The sequence below is a fragment of the Carassius auratus genome, chromosome 1 (assembly GCF_003368295.1).
Source record: "Carassius auratus strain Wakin chromosome 1, ASM336829v1, whole genome shotgun sequence".
Classification (NCBI taxonomy): domain Eukaryota; kingdom Metazoa; phylum Chordata; class Actinopteri; order Cypriniformes; family Cyprinidae; genus Carassius; species Carassius auratus.
Genome location: NC_039243.1, coordinates 25,191,140 through 25,212,618, shown reverse-complemented (window position 1 = coordinate 25,212,618; position 21,479 = coordinate 25,191,140). Strand labels below are relative to the sequence as shown.

The window sequence follows — 21,479 nt, the reverse complement described above, 5'->3', positions numbered from 1 at the left end:
TTTCATATTCACATTAACTGTCTAATAGGGGTGCTCCGATCACGATCGGCCGATCGTTATGCGCATCTCGTCAGTAAAGCCGGTTTTCTAATCAACGGTTAATTCCATCAGGTGCGTGATTTAACATAGAGCAGCTGTTACTACACAGAGCCATTGTTAATCGAGAAGATGCGCAAATCCACTTCATTTTCAGCGTTTTTTGGCGCATCTTCTCTATTAACAACGGCTCTGTGTAGTAACAGCTGCTCAATGTGAAATCACGCACCTGATGGAATTAACCGCTGATTAGAGAACCGTTTACTGATGAGATGTGCATTAACGATCGGCCGATCGTGATCGGAGCACCCCTACTGTCTAAAATATGTCTAAAATATTGATGTGTACAGTTTAAAACTGTCTGAAAAGTGACAGTTATTTGTGTAGCACACACAAAGTACAGACTAACCCTAACACTAACTTTGGAGTCATATTTTTGGCTTACAATAATGAGGATTAATCTTAAATCTAGATTAAATCAAGTTTTATGTAACGATGTTGCACTAAACATAAAAGTCTGTTCAAAATAAGACAGACTTACATTTAAAAAATAGTTTTGATCCTGGTTTTAATTAGCATTTTAGATATATTATCTTGAATTAAATCTCAGTCAGGGATGAGCTTTACATTTGAGGAAATTAGGAGGTTTTAATAATAATAAAATCAGTTATAATATGTGCCTGATTGAACGAATACAAGCTGTGTAACCGCTTTTATATGTATAAACTGAAGTAGACTTTGGGCTTAACTGCGCCAACACAAAAAAAGAATTAAGCTCAATAGTGTAACGATATGAACTTCTTAAACATCGGGAAGAAGGAGGCGGGAACCGGCGCACAATCAAAACACTTTAATAATCAAAAATAAATACAAAACGGCGCGTCAGCCCCTCACGGCGACTGACACGCACAAATAAAAAGCAAACATAAAATAATGTCCCAGGCCTGGTCCTCTCTCGTCCTTCACGGTCGTCACTCCAGTTTTATATCCTTCCATCTCCTACGTGGGACTCGATACGGGCGGTGGGGCGCAGGTGTAGCTCATCTCCAATCACTACACCTGGCCTCACTCCCCGTTCCCACGCCTCTCGGCCCCGCCCCACTCGCCACATACCCCCATCGCCCCTCGCAGGCCGGGGGGTACCCTCGAGACTGTGCTCTACTCCCCCCACCCCCACCCCTTCCCTCCGGGGGGGACCGCTCACGGGAACCTGCAGGAACCTTGGGGTAGGACAGACGAGGCGAGAGAAAAGGAGATGGAAGGAGGAGCGACAAGGACGAGAGAGGGGAGAGAGGAAAAAAAAAAAAAAATTCGGGTTCCCAGACGCACTGCTGCTCGGCCCTCCACCGGCTGGGTGATCTCCTCCGCGGTGCCCGGCGGTGGCACTGGACGGCCCTCGGCGGACGGCACGACACTCCTCCGCTGCCCGGTGGACGGCGACGGCTCCTCCGATTTTGGGCAGCGGCAGGAGTCCCCCGTTCCCTGCCCCTCCGGATTCCGTCACGGAGGCGGCAGGCTCCGGCCCCCTGGCGAACGGCGCCGACTCCTCCGCTCCCTCACGGACGGCAGCCGCCCCTCCTTGTCGTGGGCGGTCGGCAGCGAGCTCGCCCGTCCCCGGCAACTCGCTCCAGCCCACCGCCTCGAGCGTCCCTGGCGGCACATACCTCGCCTGCTCGAGGGCACCGCGGATTCACCACAGCGGCGAGGGATCTTCAGCAGCGCGTCCCTCCTTCTCCCGGGTTTCGGCACCACTGTAACGATATGAACTTCTTAATCATCGGGAAGAAGGAGGCGGGAACCGGCGCACAATCAAAACACTTTAATAATCAAAAATAAATACAAAACGGCGCGTCAGCCCCTCACGGCGACTGACGCGCACAAATAAAAAGCAAATATAAAATAATGTCCCAGGCCTGGTCCTCTCTCGTCCTTCACGGTCGTCACTCCAGTTTTATATCCTTCCATCTCCTACGTGGGACTCGATACGGGCGGTGGGGCGCAGGTGTAGCTCATCTCCAATCACTACACCTGGCCTCACTCCCCGTTCCCACGCCTCTCGGCCCCGCCCCACTCGCCACAAATAGCATGGCCCATTCTTGCCAATCTCTAATAACATCTCTGTGTGACTACTAGTTCTAATCTCCTCTACTTTGTAACTTTAAAATATCAACATGTTAACATATCACAGAGAAACATTTCCAGTAATGTTATGTACCAGCCAATTCTCACATGGCCCTACTATATGTAACAGGCACTGACAGTCTCTCTGTCTGTTCCAGGATGAAGACTATCAAGGGATTGTACAGTATGCTGTTTCACTAGTGGACGCTCTGCTCTTTATCCACTACCTGGCCGTTGTGCTGCTGGAGCTCAGGCAGTTACAGCCGTTCTTCTCTCTGTGTGTCACCCGCTCCACGGATGGAGCAACACAACACTATAACTTGGGTCAACTCAGGTTAGAACATTGTCATCAAAATGCTAGATTTATGTAGTGAATTCCTTTTTAAAACTCATATAAAGTGATTTGATTTTAGAATATATAATTTTTTTTCTCTTTTGTTATTTGTATAATATATACAGTATTGTTCAAAAGAAGAGCAGTACAATGTGACTAACCAGAATAATCAAGGTTTTTAGTATATTTTTTATTGCTACGTGGCAAACAAGTTACCAGTAGGTTCAGTAGATTGTCAGAACACAAACAAGACCCAGCATTCATGATATGCACGCTCTTAAGGCTGTGCAATTGGGCAATTAGTTGAAAGGGGTGTGTTCAAAAAAATAGCAGTGTCTACCTTTGACTGTACAAACTCAAAACTATTTTGTAGAAACATTTTTTTTTTCTGGGATTTAGCAATCCTGTGAATCACTAAACTAATATTTAGTTGTATGACCACAGTTTTTTAAAACTGCTTGACATCTGTGTGGCATGGAGTCAACCAACTTGTGGCACCTCTCAGCTGTTATTCCACTCCATGATTCTTTAACAATATTCCACAATTCATTCACATTTCTTGGTTTTGCTTCAGAAACAGCATTTTTGATATCACCCCACAAGTTCTCAATTGGATTAAGGTCTGGAGATTGGGTTGGCCACTCCATAACATTTAATTTTGTTGGTTTGGAACCAAGACTTTGCCCGTTTACTAGTGTGTTTTGGGTCATTGTCTTGTTGAAACAATCATTTCAAGGGCATGTCCTCTTCAGCATAGGGCAACATGACCTCTTCAAGTATTTTAACATATGCAAACTGATCCATGATCCCTGGTATGCGATAAATAGGCCCAACACCATAGTAGGAGAAACATGCCCATATCATGATGCTTGCACCTCCATGCTTCACTGTCTTCACTGTGTACTGTGGCTTGAATTCAGAGTTTGGGGGTCGTCTCACAAACTGCCTGTGGCCCTTGGACCCAAAAAGAACAATTTTACTCTCATCAGTCCACAAAATGTTCCTCCATTTCTCTTTAGGCCAGTTGATGTGTTCTTTGGCAAATTGTAACCTTTTCTGCACATGCCTTTTTTTTAACAGAGGGACTTTGCGGGGGATTCTTGAAAATAGATTAGCTTCACACAGACGTCTTCTAACTGTCACAGTACTTACAGGTAACTCCAGACTGTCTTTGATCATCCTGGAGGTGATCATTGGCTGAGCCTTTGCCATTCTGGTTATTCTTCTATCCATTTTGATGGTTGTCTTCCGTTTTCTTCCACGTCTCTCTGGTTTTGCTCTCCATTTTAAGGCATTGGAGATCATTTTAGCTGAACAGCCTATCATTTTTTGCACCTTTTTATAGGTTTTCCCCTCTCTAATCAACTTTTTAATCAAAGTACGCTGTTCTTCTGAACAATGTCTTGAACGACCCATTTTCCTCAGCTTTCAAATGCATGTTCAACAAGTGTTGGCTTCATCCTTAAATATGGGCCACCTGATTCACACCTGTTTCTTCACAAAATTGATGACCTCAGTGATTGAATGCCACACTGCTATTTTTTTGAACACACCCCTTTCAACTAATTCAACTAATTGCCCAATTGCACAGCCTTAAGAGCGTGCATATCATGAATGCTGGGTCTCATTTGTTTTCTGAGAATCTACTGAACCTACTGGTAACTTGTTTGCCACGTAGCAATAAAAAAATATACGAAAAACCTTGATTATTCTGGTTAGTCACATTGTACTGCTATTATTTTGAACAATACTGTATGGGCCTACTATAAATTTAAGTATTTACAAAAAAAAAAAAATTGTATATTCAGCTTTAAGTCCTCAGACTCAGACTCAAACATGGCCACATGGTACTTTGTAAAATCAGACATGATAACTGTTTTGACAAAGCCCATGAAAGAGACAATGACCATGGAGAGCTCAGCTGCTGTGTGATGTCGTATACACGCCATTCAGTGTGCACTTTTTTGCATGTCCTGCCCTTATATTACATGAGAGTCATTCTTAGTTTGGTGGCCTTTAGATTGAGCAGGTTTGTAGAAAAAAATATAAATTCACAACCCTCTCTCATATGCGTCTAAATTTTACTTTGGGCGACTAAATTATGTCTCTTGTTAGCCATTGGCTATTCAATTCTTTGATTTTACTCGCAAATGTGTTTGTTCAAGGCTATTATAAGATAAGCACATTTTCACTCACTGAACACTGACTGAGCCCCTTCAGAGTTGTCTCTCCATCAATCCATCTGTACTTTTCAATTCATCTCAATGGACGCACAGTACACCTGTATTTGCTGAACTGTAAACTCTGTGTGAAGGCGGACGACTCGCCATCGATTTACTGATAGCGCTGTTTCTCACACATGCAAAGAGAGAGAGCGAGAGTCTTGCCACGCTGAATCGACACACTACATGTAAACTATATTCTTTGTTGTCTTCTCCTGTCAAAATAATGGAGTTCATTTAGAATTATTCAACTTTTTCGAACAAGCAGAATATATGCCTTTTTCTCCGGTAGTGGGCGGAGCTAATGCGCAATTGGCAATTTCATTGGCTTGCACTCATTTATTACCATCCCTGTTTTGATTTCAGCAAATCAGTTAGACCGAACACAGACAATGTGATTAATATTCATGAACCCAGCAGCTCATCTATCCATAGTGCATTGTATATTGTTAGTATGGTAGTAGAATTATTAGTAGGATTTTCTTTTAATAATAATTAATATGATCTATTACTTTTCCTTTTTTTTTTTACAGAAACCCTCAATGACCAAACATATCTTAAAGGGTTAGTTCACCCAGATAGCAAAATTATGTAATTAATAACTTACCCTCATGTTGTTTCAAACCCGTAAGACCTCCGTTTATCTTCGGAACACAGTTTAAGATATTTTAAATTTAGTCCAAGAGCTCTCAGTCCCTCCATTGAAGCTGTGTGTACGGTATACTGTCCATGTCCAGAAAGGTAAGAAAAACATCATCAAAGTAGTCCATGTGACATCAGAGGGTCAGTTAGAATATTTTGAAGCATTGAAAATACATTTTGGTCCAAAAATAGCAAAAACGACGACTTTATTCAGCATTGTCTTCTCTTCCGTGTCTGTTGTGAGAGAGAGTTCAAAACAAAGCAGTCTGGATATCCGGTTCGCGAACGAATCATTCAGTTCACCAAATCGAACTGAATCGTTTTAAACAGTTCTCATCTCTAATATGCATTAATCCACAAATGACATAAGCTGTTCACTTTTTTAAATGTTTTTCGCTCAGAAGAAATCAGCAAGATATTGGAATATGGAGGGGAATGCAGCCTTTAACCACTGGACGTTCAGACATCATTTAATTTTTTTTTTTTTTTAAGACATGGCAAAATGTCACTATTCCGTGTAAACTCTGCCTACCATGGATTCATTTTGCTGTCAATGGAAATCTTTGACCTACCAGAGTTATTGCTGGGAATTTCATGTCCTTTGTTATATTTTAGATATTTCTTCATTGTTACTACTTTATGCACTTCAAGTGTTTTGAGATGAAATATTTGACCTGGAAATGGTCTTTATATATTAGCCAGGGCTCGACATTAACGCTTGTCTGGGACAAGTGGATTTTGTCAAGGGGCAAGTGAAAGAGAATTTTACTTGTTCTACCGGACAAGTTACCCGATCAAAATTTTAATAACAAAGAATAACTAGGGCATTACCGAAACTTTGAAGAGAATGATTCTGATTTTATTACTTTCAGTGTAAACGGTGACTAATAACAGACAATGTATTGACAGTATCGAGGTCGCGTCAGTTGAGGATCGTGCAGTCTGTCTGACTCACGAAGAAATAGAAACTATAAGAACAGCACACACAAAGAAACAAACATTGCGATACAAAAAATATAAATATTCTGTATAATATGTGCAACATCACACGACCAGGATTTTTGTTTTTCCGACTTTCAGCTCGATTGCAAATGTGATATTGATTTTTTACATCAGTTAAATAAACAAGTAATATTAACTGACTTACATTTAAGAGACATTGTGGATTTTTACTTCATTTCAAACAAAAATTATTAAAAGCAAATCCAAAGCAGAACAGTCGCGTGTCTCAGAGCAACAGTCTTTTGTTACTAAATGATTCATTTTTAAATGAGTCAATGATTCAGTGAGCCATTTATAAAACGGTTACCTCCCTCATTTATTGAATGAATCAGCCGTTTGAATGAATCGGTTGAATCAGTGATTCACTCATTAAGACAGTGACTTGTCACCCCCTACTGGTGGTTTAATATCATATTTAAAAGTGTCATTGCATTTTTCCAACATTTCATATTTTGTATGTCAAAAAGTAAAACATTAATCTAATAAAATAATTTATTCATTGGACAGATGGAGTTTGTTGATACTGTTTTCATTATAATAATAATAACAATAACAACCTCAATGTCTTATTATTCTAATGTAATGTATTGATCACATGTGAGAATTCAACATAAATGTAGACATCTACATTTAATCAGTTTAGGAAAATATTTTCCTTTATAAAGTTAAAGTGTAACAGCAATCAATTTAAGGCAAATATCAAAAAATATACTGATTAAAGTAATACCTGATAGAGCACTGATGAGACCATTTCAGAATAAATTACATTTGTGCCAAAAAACAAACAAACATTTTTTTTTTCCCGGACAAGTATACTTTTTTACTCGGACAAGAGAATGATTGATTTACTTGTCCGAAGGACAAGCTCATGTAAAAGCTTAATGTGGAGCCCTGTATTGGCAATGTTATCGCTGTGAGTTTCATCCTCTTTAATATTAATTTTTGTAATGTTGTTATTGTTTGTCTTTTCCTCATTTTTACTTTGCACTTAAAATGGTTTGAGATGGATAGAAATGTCATCGCTGAGTGAGTTTAGTCTTTTTCAAAATTCACGTTCGCAGTGTAGCTATATTGTTTGATGTTTTTTTCATTGATACAGTCTTATTCACTTCTAGTGTTTTTCTTTTTTAGATTAAATATTTTACCTAGTAGTGATATTGCTGTGAATTTAATGTTTTTCAATATTGGTTTTCAAAATGTACTTAATTATAAGTAAATATGCTTTAAAATCATAAGATATGATTTTTTTTTCAGTGTTACTAGCAAACTCTAACAGCAAGGTAAATTAGTGTTAGTATTTTCTAAGTATTAATTGTCCATATATTGCACTTGACAAATAAGATATTGTGGCTTTTTTTGCTGAATATTTTATATATTTAAATATAATTTTAAAAAAAGTACAAGATTAGGCTAACTGAATATATGTGATATCAAATAAGGGTTAGCACAAATGTAATCTAAATGTAATCCAAAAGTAATCAGATTACGTTACCAAAAATTTGTAATCTAAGAGATTATATTACTGATTACAATTTTTTTCATGTAATTTGTAATCAGTAACTGATTACAATTCATAAGTAATCTACCCAGCTCTGCTTATGAGGACATAACCCATGTCCCCATTTTTCAAAACGCTTATAAATCATACAGAATTAGTTTTTTTGAGAAAGTAAAAATGCACTAAATTTCCTGTGAGGGTTAGGGTTAGGTGTAGAGTTGGTGTAGGGCCATAGAATATACAGTTTGTACAGTATAAAAACCATTAAGCCTATGGGATGTCCCCACTTTTCACAAAACAAACGTGTGTGTGTGTGTGTGTAAAATAGTATATCAGTCTGGCGAGTAAACAATAAACAAAAAATTCTACTAGTTACTAGCCAGTGGCGATTATATTGCCAAGGTGTGCATAGATGGTTGATTCAATTATTGTTAGTGTTATCATAGGGATAAACTATCTGTCCATCAGAAAAACAAGCTCAGGCTAATATGGCAATGTCAAGCTAGTACTGTATGACCTAATAATCCTGATCAAATACATGTTCTTGAAAAAAAATTCATTCTGTTACATTATATTTTTATAATGCAGTATGTAACAGGATGGACATTTTAAGCCAATGAATCATATTACTAGTTGCCAGCAGATTAACATTTAGGAAGATATTTGATATTTGTATGAAAACTATAGAAAGAAAAACAAATTATGTTCAGTATAAATTGACACAATGGGTAGATGTTATGTTTTAAGCTATTAGAAGAGTCTTTTTAAAATTGAGAAAAAAGTGAGAAAAGACCAGTGGCACAATTCCCGCAAATCTTTTTTAAAATTTCCACCTTCTACTTAATGCTTTATTTTTGATTGTCACAGAAGTTCATGTAAGGATTCAAATTATTTTTAACTGTTCATGCACAAGAAGACACAAGAGAACTTTATTCAGTACTTACACACTGTTTTCTGTGCACTCACACCAAAAGTTAGATTCAGTCATTGCTCCAGGTTGTTGCTATGATGGACGCTCAAATATGGGTGTAGAATTGTTGCATTATTTCAAATAAATATTCAGAGATTCACAAATAAATGTAAAGAGATTTACAAAAATTGAAACGTATTGGCAAATACATAGAATGAAATCCACAAATAAATTTCAAAGTTTCACAAACATGAATTAAATTGACAAATAAAAACTGAGACCAGCAAATAAAATATATTTTCACAAATATAAAACTTTGACTGGAATATATTTGTGATTCGCTTTCTGTGCTTTTGTAGATTGTTGTGCACATTTGTGGATAGCTCAGTGTTTATTTGATCAAGATGCACACAAATGCACAAATGTATGGACTTCACCCACCATCTCTACTCAAGCCAATCAGATAACAGCCACACTTCGCTGACTAGGGCTGAAATGATTATTCGGCATTATCGACAATGTCGACAAAAAGAATTGTCTACAAATATTTTTGTTGTCGAGTAGTCATTTGATTCAATTTGATCTAATTTAGAGCCTGCAATAATGCGGTTTGACAAGTGTGGTGCTATAGTACAAGACTGTAATTCAGCCCTCCTGGATTCAATTCTAGAGAAGAAGAGATACAGTGCTCAGCGCTGCTTCAGAGAAATGCACCCTAAGCCGAACCGAATGGCTTTTCCAAGGAAAACCTGGAAGTACCTGGATACTCAAGTTATGGCAGTGGTGAAATTTTGCAACATTAAAGCTATAATTCCTCATGTAAAATCATTTTAATAATATTAAGCTACTATTAATATTAACTCCACACTATTCTTTCTTTACACAGTTATTGAACAAATCTGAATCAACACTGAACTGAGACAATTTTTTTAGAGCTGCTTTACTGCAGAATTCTCTGTTTCCCTTTCCATCATTGAATCATTATTGTCATGCTTATTTCTGTAACCTGCTTTGAAACAATCTGTATTGTCTAAAGCGCTATATAAATAAAGGTGATTTGACCTCACTTGACTTCTTCTTCTGGTCTTTTCCATGTGTAGCATTCAGAGGGCAGCAGTGGTTATCTTAGAGAACTACTACAAAGACTTCCCTGTCCATAACCCCGCAATACTAACAGCTTCCAAGTCCCGCACCACCAAGCACCTGGCAGGCCTCAAAGTCTACAACGTGGATGGTGAGTTCACAACCATTCGAGTATACAGGAATCATTTCCAATTGCTAAAAAAATGTGTTTTGCTTGACAAATGCTTTTCCTGATCAGTGATTTTAACTCAGATCTCAGGTCTTTGTTGACTTTGACATGACTGTACTACTGGTACTGAAGTGATGTTGTGATTATTTGTTTGCGACCACCGAAGATGTTGCTGTTGTCAACATATATCTTGTCTGGTTTTGTGTCTCTGCCTGAAAGTATTTTTAATGAAACTGAAAGCATACCTTTTGGACAGTAAGTGGTTCATAAAAAATTGTATTGTCCCTTTATTTTGTCCCTAAACACTTGCTGCACTGTAATCACTGATGGCATTGCACATGTTTTGTGGGCACCAAAGTGGAATTTTTGTAAGAATTTTGTTTACCGTATTTTCCACACTATAAGGTGCACTTAAAAGCCTTTAATTTTCTCAAAAAACAACATTGCGCCTTATATATGGATCAAGATGCTCTGTAAAAATGTTGACATTCCCTTTAACACAGTTCCATCTAGTGGATGCATAACGCAAACCCAGTATAATGTTTGACTGCAGTATCTTATATTCTATGCGCCTTATAATCCGGTGCGGCCTATATATGAAAACAGTTCTAAAATAGGCCATTCATTGAAGGTGCTCCTTATAATCCGGTGCTTCTTATAGTTCAGAAAATACGGTATATATTATTTGTTTGTCTGCACCAGTAAAGTCACATATTTCCCTAAGAACTGCACAGAACTAGTTATTTCAGATCCCCCAGATTTTTATTTATTTATTTTCACCAATAGCAGCTGATGTTTTTACTGTAAGACTGTGTGCATGTATGTCTGCACCACTACAGCTTAATGTTTAGATCAGTGGTTTTCAACCTGGTGGGCCGCCAAATACTATTAAAATAAATAATATTGTTAATATATTATAATATTGTTAATATTGTTATATATATTAGTTGTCGGTTTGGTGTATAATAGCCTTAAAAAAGACGAGTCTCTCTCTCTCCTGTCCAAGTATGCAGAGAATGTTCAGGAAGACTAAAATACACCACAGTATTTACAACAAGCTAAAATGTTAATTGTTTTGCCAAAGTATAAGAATGTTTATTAAATATCAGAAAATAGACAGTAAAAAAAAAATTAACACAATGTTACTTTTCATCAGCACATTATTTGTGTTGCTGTCTTTATTACATTACTCTAGCCATTCTGGATTTTACTGGGAAGACTTCATAAACACTGCAACAGATGTTTATATTTGTTGACGGCAAAAAATAAAGAGCCTAAATAGCAATATTTTTGGAAAGAGACTCTTTACACATATTCATCGACTCATTTAATCCTTAAGAATGATTCAGTAAACAGATGTCACTTGTTATCCGAGATAGAGGGATTGTGCTAAAGATTCAACTCTTAAAAATTTCCGGGAGTTGGGTGGTGATGGAATAATGTGCTTTTACATTATTGAGCTAAACCGCTGTTTATCAACTCTTGCTTTCTGATTTGAAGGATTAAATTAACAAATATTTTCCAAACCTCTCTTTAGCGCTCCAGATTTTTTCATGAATTTTGTGGAAATATTATGTAAATAATTTAATTTGAGTTATTTTGTATTTTATCAATTGCAATCATCAAGCATCAGTGTGATCCAAAAGCTAATGAGCTAATGAAAGTAATTCTGTTTTGTATTGTTTTTTCTTCACTAATATGCACTGCAAAAAAAATTAAGGGAATACTGAAATATCACAGTATAACACTGTCAATTCAATTAAACTTCAGGGATATAAATAGCTACAGTATGTTTCCATCACCCGATTATTATGCGCATTTTGCAAGTATTGCATCAGAAAGAAATTATGGAAATGGCAAATAAAAAATAAATAAATAATTAGCAAAAAATAAAAATAAAAAATATATTGGTTGAGGTGGGTTTGAACGTGTATGAAAATAGGGTTCATGCGAATAATGGGAGGTGCAAACACATTTTGCTGAAAAAATTCCCCATACACATCAAAAAAGATGTGACTTTGCACAATGGAATGGCATCACCTGAGTAAACAGTGGACTGATCTCATTGCTAGCATAGGAAATGATTTTATGGTCATTCTGAAATCCCTTAAGTTCAAAGTATTTCTGTATAATGGCCTTGCAGAACTGTCTTACATGACTGTGTTCTTAAACGGGAGGCATCCACCTATGAAAGCAATGAACGCATTTATTGTGTTATGTTATCTAACTTGATTTGAAAATGTTCTAAAAGGTCTGTGCATTCAAGCAAGGAAATCTGACCTATTGTACAAAAAAGCTTACATAATGTCAAAAATATGCTTACCTTGTAAATTAGAAGTTATTCTTCATTTCCATGGTTGTGTAACATAAAAGAAGATGGAACCAAAACTAATATGGTTATACCAGCCATCTAGCTGCTATGCTTAGAGCAGGAGCAGCAGTTTCTCAAGGAACACACTAGTGGATTTATGCAACTTACGTGCCACACTAACCACCCAGATCGCACCCTGTGCACAAAGGCAAAGGCACTCCTTGCCAGTGTTGGTCCTCGAGAGGATTTTGGTGGAATGGGTGCTGGTGAGTTGCAGATCTCCATTCGCCATCTCCACTCCAGACCCAAAGCCCAGCCAGCCACCTCCCACACTTTACATGGACAAGACACAAGAGCCCACGGCAGACATAGTGCCCAAGCCTGCCGCAATCAAAAAAAAAAATCGATTTTGTAACTTTGTTAACAACGTGATGTCGGAACAATATTTGTAACATGTCTTTAAAGTTTCCTTATATGTGTCACACCCTCAGCTCGTTCCCTTAGCCCCAGTCACCATTGCCAGTCACCATCCACTCAATCTCCCATGCACCGCTCACGTGCACCGTCACCTGAATACTGATTACCTGCACCTGCACCAGCAATCACCACACCTTTAAATACTCACCTCACTCATTCACTCACCGGCTGGAATCACGATTACATGGACGCTCTGTGTGGATCTTCTGCCTGCTCCTTGTGGACCGTATTGTGACTCTGTGGAGATTCAGATACAGCTATTAAGGGAAGTGACTCTTTGTTGTCTGGCCTAGCTTTGTGCTTGAACTCACCTATTGATCAGTGCTTGAAGATTCACCGTCTGTGACCACACTTACCAGCTCTGTTGAAATCCTATGTTAATAAAGCTTCACGAAAATACTTACCCGTCTTCTCCTCTCCTTGTGTGGATGTGACAGGATTCCAGCCGCTAAAACAGAACTTCAGATCTCCCATGGATGTTAACGCTGCTGCTCAGGGAGCGGCTTCGGACCCGTTCACCGAAATGGTGACCGCCCTCCGCCAAGTAATACAATCAGTTTCACCACCCACCGAAATTAGTGCTTCCACCACCAACAGCACGCCCCTTGCACGTCCCGCGTGCTATACGGGAGAACCGAGTGGCTGCAGTGGGTTTATTCTGCAGTGCTCACTGTTCATCAACGCAAATACCAGTAAATTCCCCAATGAGGCCACCAAAGTCGCCTTTATGATCTCTCTCCTCACCGGACGAGCGCTACAATGGGCAGAGGCTCTTTGGAACTCCCAGAGTCCGGTTCTATCCTCATTCGACGCCTTCGTCACCCACCTCCAGGAAGTGTTCGGGGTGGCTCTAGCTCCTCTGTCAACCCATGATGAACTCTTAAATCTCCGCCAGGGAGCCACGGAAATACATGACTACACTCTCCGTTTCCGGACATTAGCCGCCACCAGTGGTTGGAACCAAACTGCCCTGCTAGCTGCATACCGTAAAGGTTTAAAGCCCCAGATCAGAAAGCAAATGGTCATTTACGACGATAATGTCAATCTCGAGACGTTCATCAGAAAAACTATAAATGTTGCTCAACACCTCTCGGCCTGTGCCTCCCCGGCCTCATATACCATCTCTCCGTCAGCCAGAACGCCCTCGCCCCAACGAGACCAGGAGGAACCCATGAACACCGACTCCTACCGCCTAGATGCCTCTGAACGGAGACGCCGCATCCAGCAGCGGCTATGTTTATACTGTGGCGAGGCCACTCACCTGATCCACGCCTGCCCGGTCCGTCCGCCTCGCCCAATGGTGAGTACAGTTTCCATTACCCCATCTGTATCTCACATACCTCATATCAGAGCCCAGATCACAATTAACTCACGCAATCTTTCCATCCATGTCCTGGTGGATTCCGGAGCCGCAAGCAACTTCGTCTCATCTCACTTCGTAACCAAGCACCGTATACCCATCGTCCAGAACGAGACCACTTACCGTATCACTACCATCCAAGGATCACCATTGGGCGGTGGCAAAATAACTAAAAGGACACACGAGCTGGAGCTCGTTCTGCCCCACGGACACCGGGAACAACTGGCCCTCCTCGTACTTCCTCGCGCTACTGTTGACGTCGTCCTGGGTAGGCCGTGGCTGGCCCAACATAACCCACAAATCAACTGGAGCACAGGGGAGATCCAGGCATGGGACCCGAGATGCCAGAGTCACATTCACCGTCCACCAGTCCAGAATTCACAGTCTGCGCCGCCGCACCTTCAATTGCACTCCACCTCCATGGGTAGACCTGCCCTTTACTCCTCCTACTCCGATGTGTTCAGCAAGGAACAAGCCACCCGATTACCACCACACCGGCCCTGGGACTGTTGTATCGACCTGCTGCCAGGTGCCAAGCTACCACATGGGAAAATATATCCACTCTCCCGTCCTGAGCAGGTGGCAATGGAGGAATACATCCAGGAGGCTCTCGATCAGGGGTTCATCAGGCCGTCCACATCTCCAGCTGCGTCCAGTTTCTTCTTCGTCCCCAAAAAGGATGGCGGACTTCGACCATGCATCGACTACCGAGTGCTAAATGACGCCACCGTCAAGTTCGCCTACCCGTTACCACTCGTTCCGGCGGCTCTGGAGGAACTGCGGGAAGCCAAGGTGTTCACCAAACTCGACCTCCGCAGTGCCTACAATCTGATCCGTATCCGAGAGGGAGACGAGTGGAAGACTGCCTTCATCACCCCTGCCGGGCACTACGAATATCAGGTTATGCCCTATGGGCTTGCTAACAGTCCATCCATCTTCCAGAGTTTCATGAACGAAATATTCCGTGATTATCTCCACCAATTCGTCATTGTCTACATAGACGATATCCTGATCTACTCCCGGAACATAGAAGAACACCAAACCCATGTCCGCCACGTCTTACAACGACTCCGAGACCACCACCTCTACCTAAAAGCTGAGAAGTGTGAGTTTCACTGCACTACCGTCTCCTTCCTCGGATACGTGATCTCTGCGGAGGGAGTTCAGATGGAGTCAGCCAAGGTAGATGCTGTGGCCAACTGGGCGGAGCCCACAACGGTGAAAGAACTCCAACGTTTCCTTGGCTTTGCCAATTTCTATCGGCGCTTTATCAAGAACTACAGCCTGCACTCGGCTCCTCTAACATCCCTTCTAAAAGGAGGTCAACGCCGGCTGCGCTGGACACCCCAAGCTCGAGAGGCCTTCAGCCATCTTAAACACCTCTTCACCTCGGCACCCATTCTTCGACATCCTGACCCGTCCAAACCGTTCGTCGTAGAGGTTGATGCGGCCAATCACGGCATTGGAGCCGTGTTGTCTCAAAGGTCTGGTGAACCTTGCTCACTCCATCCGTGTGCGTACTTTTCTAAGAAACTCTCTCCTGCCGAATGCAATTATGGAATCGGAGACCGTGAGTTGTTGGCCATTAAACTCGCCCTTGAGGAGTGGCGGCACTGGCTAGAGGGAGCTCAGTTCCCATTCACTGTTGTCACCGACCACAAAAATCTCCAATATCTGCAGAATGCCAAAAGACTCAATGCTCGTCAGGCTCGGTGGTCACTCTTCTTTGCTCGCTTTAATTTCCAGATCACGTATCAACCCGGTCACAAGAACACTAAAGCAGATGCCCTGTCCCGTATGTACTCACCAGATCTGGACACCAACAAGCCTGATTCAATTCTACCACCCTCCGTTTTCCTCGCGCCTATCCTCTGGCAGATCGACGAGGAAATTCGAGCCGCCACCCTCGAGGAGCCTGCACCTCCGGAGGTACCCACGGGTCTAATGTACGTGCCCACCAACCAGCGACTCCCCCTACTGGAAAGTACGCACACGTCACCTGGCTCAGGACACCCTGGCAGCAGGCGAACCCTCTCGCTCATCCAACAGAAGTACTGGTGGCCTAACATGGTTCGTGACGTTACCCGGTACATCCTCGGATGCTCGGTCTGCGCCGTTACCACCACACCTCGTCAACTTCCCGTGGGTAAATTACAACCACTACCCATTCCTCGCCGACCCTGGACCCATCTGGGGGTGGATTTCGCCACTGACCTTCCCCCCTCAAGGGGGTACACTACCATCCTAGTTGTTGTTGATCGTTTTTCTAAATTCTGCAAACTAATCCCATTAAAGGGTCTTCCCACAGCGTTCGAGACCGCCGAAGCCCTCTTCACCAACGTGTTCCGGAATTATGGCACTCCAGAGGACATTGTCTCGGACAGAGGACCTCAGTTTGTCTCCAGGGTCTGGCGAGCGTTCTTCCAACTCCTCGGAACATCCGTCAGTTTATCTTCTGGATATCACCCTCAGACCAACGGCCAGACCGAGCGGAAGATTCAAGAGATCTCACGGTACCTCCGTACTTACTGCTCCCAACACCAGGATACCTGGAGCCAGTATCTGCCGTGGGCTGAGTATGCCCAAAACTCCCTTCGCCAAACCACTACAGGCTTAACCCCTTTTCAATGTGTTTTAGGCTATCAACCACCGCTGTTTCCCTGGTCTGGAGAAGTCTCTGAAGTGCCCGCGGTAGATCACTGGTTCCAGGAGAGCGAGAGGGTGTGGGACTCAGCTCACGTCCATCTCCAACGGGCAGTTCGGAGGCATACAGAGGCCGCTAACCGACGCAGATCGCCTAATCCCGTCTATCTACCTGGAGACAAGGTTTGGCTCTCCACTCGGGATATCCGCCTCCGACTGCCCTGCAAAAAGCTGAGTCCCCGCTACATAGGGCCGTTCACCATCCATTCTCAGATAAATCCCGTCACCTACCGCCTGGACCTACCACCACACTACCGGATCTCACCCACGTTTCACGTCTCACTGCTAAAACGTCACACTGATCCAGTTTCTCCTTCCTCCACAGAACCAGAACCGCCTCCCCCTCCAGACCAACCCGAAATCCTCGGAGACAACATCTACCAGGTCCAAGAGATCCTCGACTCCCGGCGGCGGAACGGCCACCTGGAATACCTCATAGATTGGGAGGGGTTCGGTCCCGAGGAGAGGTCGTGGGTACCACGCAATGACATCCTGGATCCGGCTCTCCTCGAAGATTTCCACCGACAACACCCGGACCGCCCGGCTCCCAGAGGTCGTGGTCGTCCCCGTCGCCGCTCTAGGATGCCTGGAGTCACCCGTGGGGCGGGGGGTAGTGTCACACCCTCAGCTCGTTCCCTTAGCCCCAGTCACCATTGCCAGTCACCATCCACTCAATCTCCCATGCACCGCTCACGTGCACCGTCACCTGAATACTGATTACCTGCACCTGCACCAGCAATCACCACACCTTTAAATACTCACCTCACTCATTCACTCACCGGCTGGAATCACGATTACATGGACGCTCTGTGTGGATCTTCTGCCTGCTCCTTGTGGACCGTATTGTGACTCTGTGGAGATTCAGATACAGCTATTAAGGGAAGTGACTCTTTGTTGTCTGGCCTAGCTTTGTGCTTGAACTCACCTATTGATCAGTGCTTGAAGATTCACCGTCTGTGACCACACTTACCAGCTCTGTTGAAATCCTATGTTAATAAAGCTTCACGAAAATACTTACCCGTCTTCTCCTCTCCTTGTGTGGATGTGACAATATGAATATGGGAACATACTTTTAACATCTAGACACAAGAGAGGCTGTATTTGAATACCCTAAAAATAATGAGTAAGGTGAAGGAATTTTAAAGGCATAGTTTATCCCAAAATGGAACTTGCGTCATATTTATACACCCTTATGTCATTCCAAATCCACATGACCTTTTCTTCTGTGGAATACAAAGGAAGAAGTCTACTAGTAGCATTTTTTCATGCCGTTACAATGAATGGTGGTGAAGCTTTCAAGCTTTAATTAGTATGCAAAAGCAGTGTTAAGTAATCCACAAAACTTGTGCTCAGTATTCCAAGACTTTGAAAGCTGTATGAAAGATTTGTGGGCGGAGCAAACTGAAATCGTGATTAAATCATACCAGTTTTGTGAATCAAAAGCATTGAAAAATATGAGGAAACATGTCAGTAACTTGCCATATATTACAAGCCAAAACATATTTTCAGTCAGACACATCAGTCACAGCTTGAATGGTAAATGTCACTAAAGCACAGTCTTCACTTATCAGTCCTGACAAACCTTGTTACTCAGTATCAGTATTACCAGTATCAGTGCACTAAAAAAAGTAAAATGACTGAAGTGCATTTTTAGATCATTCTAATCAAAAACCTCTCTACACGGTAACTTACAGACTATGTGGTTTAGCATAAACCTATTAAACTGACACCACCAGATGACAGCAAACACTTGAATTGAATTCTGTGGAGCTGCTCCACATCGACACTGTTATCGAACTGAGCTGAATCAACATTGAACTGACTAAAACTGAATAACAATATTGCTGCCTTTTGTGAAATTAACACTGTTATTGATTTGAACTGAACTGACACTACACTGACTTGTACTGGGCAATGACAGTGCTGTCTTTTAGAACTGCCTTATAGCTGAATCTGAACTGTCTCCAAAGTTGAGTTTCCATAATTGATCCTGCTGTTTTTCTTGTTCATCACTGTGAAGCTGCAACAATCTGTAAATGTACAAAGCACTATACAAATCACTTGACTAAACAGTCTCAATGCATGTGTGTCCCATCATGTTCAGGTCCGGGAGGGAATAATGGAGCTGCAGGTATAGCCCAGTCTCAGTCTCGAGCAATGATTGCTGCTGCCGCCCGCCGCAGAGACAGCAGTCATAACGAACTCTACTATGAAGAGGCCGAGCATGAGAGACGTGTTCGCAAACGCAGGGCTAGGTGAGAGAACCTTGGTGTAGAGATTTAGAAAGATATTTGGCCAATAGGTTTTTGTTTTGTTTTGTGTTTTTTCGTACTACAGAGTTCTTAGTGTATGTCTGCTGCATTCCCCAGTTTACAGTGCCCCACACTTTTGAAATCACTGCTTTAGAGAACTGAATGATTGTGAAACTAGAGGAATTTTGAATCTGGACTGTGTGACAGCAACCTTTCTTTCCCAGGCTGGTGGTGGCAGTGGAGGAGGCATTTACACACATTCATCGCATGCAAGAGGCGGAGCAGAAGAAGGCATCTGTTGACGTGATGGACCCACGTGAAGCAGCTCAAGCCATCTTCCCTTCCATGGCCCGAGCACTGCAGAAATATCTCCGCACCACCAGACAACAGCACCTTCACAGTATGGAGAGCATACAGCAGCACTTGGCCTTCTGCATCACAAACAACATGACACCCAAGGTGCGTCCACTCACAGTGAGAATCCCATTCAGATGGTTTTTATCGCAAAATAAAATATATGTGATATGGCACAAACCTGAATGTTCCATTCCTTGATAGTTGAGCTTAAAAATATAGAGTGCCTGAGGCCATGTCCACACTAATACAACTTAGTTTTAAAACGTATATTTTTCTCTTCGTTTTGGCCTTCCATACACACTGAGACGGCATTTTAAGTCAGACATAGCTTTTTGAAAACGCTCTGCACGGTGGATAAATTTGAAAACGCCATCTTTGCGTCGTAGTGTGGACTTTGAAAATGGAGGCTTTTCAATATGATGATGTATTTTTAGTCATGTGATGCAGTCATATGACCAATTCAGTCAAAATTACATTTGTTTTGCCATGCCTCCCAGTCTACATTCTCGCTTGCTTTGGTCACTTTATACTCCTGTGTTACTCGCAGCAACAACTCCGCCTCACTGTCGGTCCATCTAAAAATTCCTCAACATTGCCGCAGACTTTCAAACAGCCGGAAAGTAAATAAACAAAAAGTCGAAGCTTTACTAATACGCAGTAGGAGATGTAAGCGTTTTCATACGTTTCAGTGTGGATGAGCAACTTTTGGAAAACGTTTGAAAATGATAGTGTGGACACGGAGCGTTTTTAGACGAAAACTCAGTTTTCAAATATATCCGGATTAGTGTAGACGTAGCCTGAAAGTTATCACAAAACCTATACTGTTTTGTTTTTAACTCATTATACTGTTAAACTGTCTGAAATCAGTTCCATGAGGCACCTTCGTGTGTAAACACTGTTGCAAAGTCATTGTCTGATAGAGCAGCAAGGGGAATAAGTCAACTTTCTAAGCTTTTAGATACAGCTATAGACATTAACTGTATTCAGTGATTATAATGTGAGTGCTTCAAAAGACATTAAACTAGAAAAATATGGTTTTGCTCTCATAATGCAGAAAGATTTAATATTAGTATGCCATGATTGAGCAGAATGTAGGATGCAATATTTATTAAGACTGATACAATGTTCCAGGCTTCAGAAGAAGTCAGTGGAACTTTAAGTAGAGTCAAAGATATGTTTGCTTGACTCATTATTGCTCAAGCTCACATTAACTAGTGCCTAATGTTAGATGACTGTAATGGTGAAGTGCTGTGTATTTTTGTTTCTCAGGCATTTTTAGAGAGTTATCTGACCACAGGCCCTACACTGCAGTATGGAAAGGACCGCTGGCTTGCTAGGCACTGGACCCTTGTCAGCGAAGCCTCAGTTACCAGTGGTCTGAAAGATGGGACCATTTTTCTGCTCAAATGCATTGACTTTAACTTAGTGGTCACTACCAAAAAGATACCTTATATTCAGCTTGCTGAAGAATTCATTGACCCAAAGTCACACAAGTTTGTGCTTCGACTGCAGTCTGAGACTTCAGTTTAGAGATTTTTTGTTTTTTTTCAGCAAAAACTTATTTTCTTCTGGGATGTATTTTTGTTTGACTTTCAAATAATATATATGTATATCAAATATTGCAATATATTCTTTATACGTTTGTTTTGTTTGTGCTTACATGTTTATTAGAAATAACATGTTTGCAGTCAAATCAAGCAAAATCAGATCAAAAACTTTTATAGAGGTTGAATATAACTATTGAAGACTACTTATCAATGTTTGTTAAATACAGAAACATTAAAGAATGGAGATAATGGATGCAATCAAATACTTTTTCAATGGACATCAGAGAGATGAATGGACTCAAATGGGCAAATTTTCTCTGCCTCACTACGGTTTATAAAAACTCTCTGGGAATGTAATCTGCAGACTTTCTGCAAGATCCACCATAGTGCAGTTGAGGTTGCACAGATGAGATTTTGAGAAACATTGACCAATTACTGTAGCACTATAGTAACAG

General features: G+C 41.6%; 1 protein-coding gene across 2 annotated transcripts in view; it reads left to right on the top strand.

Moving 5' to 3' along the window:
• LOC113105570 (vang-like protein 1) overlaps positions 1–21,119 on the top strand; it is a 48,381-nt gene extending 27,262 nt beyond the window's left edge. For both annotated transcript variants that reach the window (XM_026266714.1, XM_026266723.1), the window contains exons 3-7: positions 2,316–2,491; positions 9,866–9,999; positions 18,973–19,123; positions 19,345–19,579; positions 20,747–21,119. In XM_026266714.1, coding sequence (XP_026122499.1) covers positions 2,316–2,491; positions 9,866–9,999; positions 18,973–19,123; positions 19,345–19,579; positions 20,747–21,007 — 957 coding nt within the window. In that variant the 3' untranslated portion in view covers positions 21,008–21,119. The remainder of the gene's footprint in view (positions 1–2,315; positions 2,492–9,865; positions 10,000–18,972; positions 19,124–19,344; positions 19,580–20,746) is intronic.
• Positions 21,120–21,479: the final 360 nt, after the last annotated feature.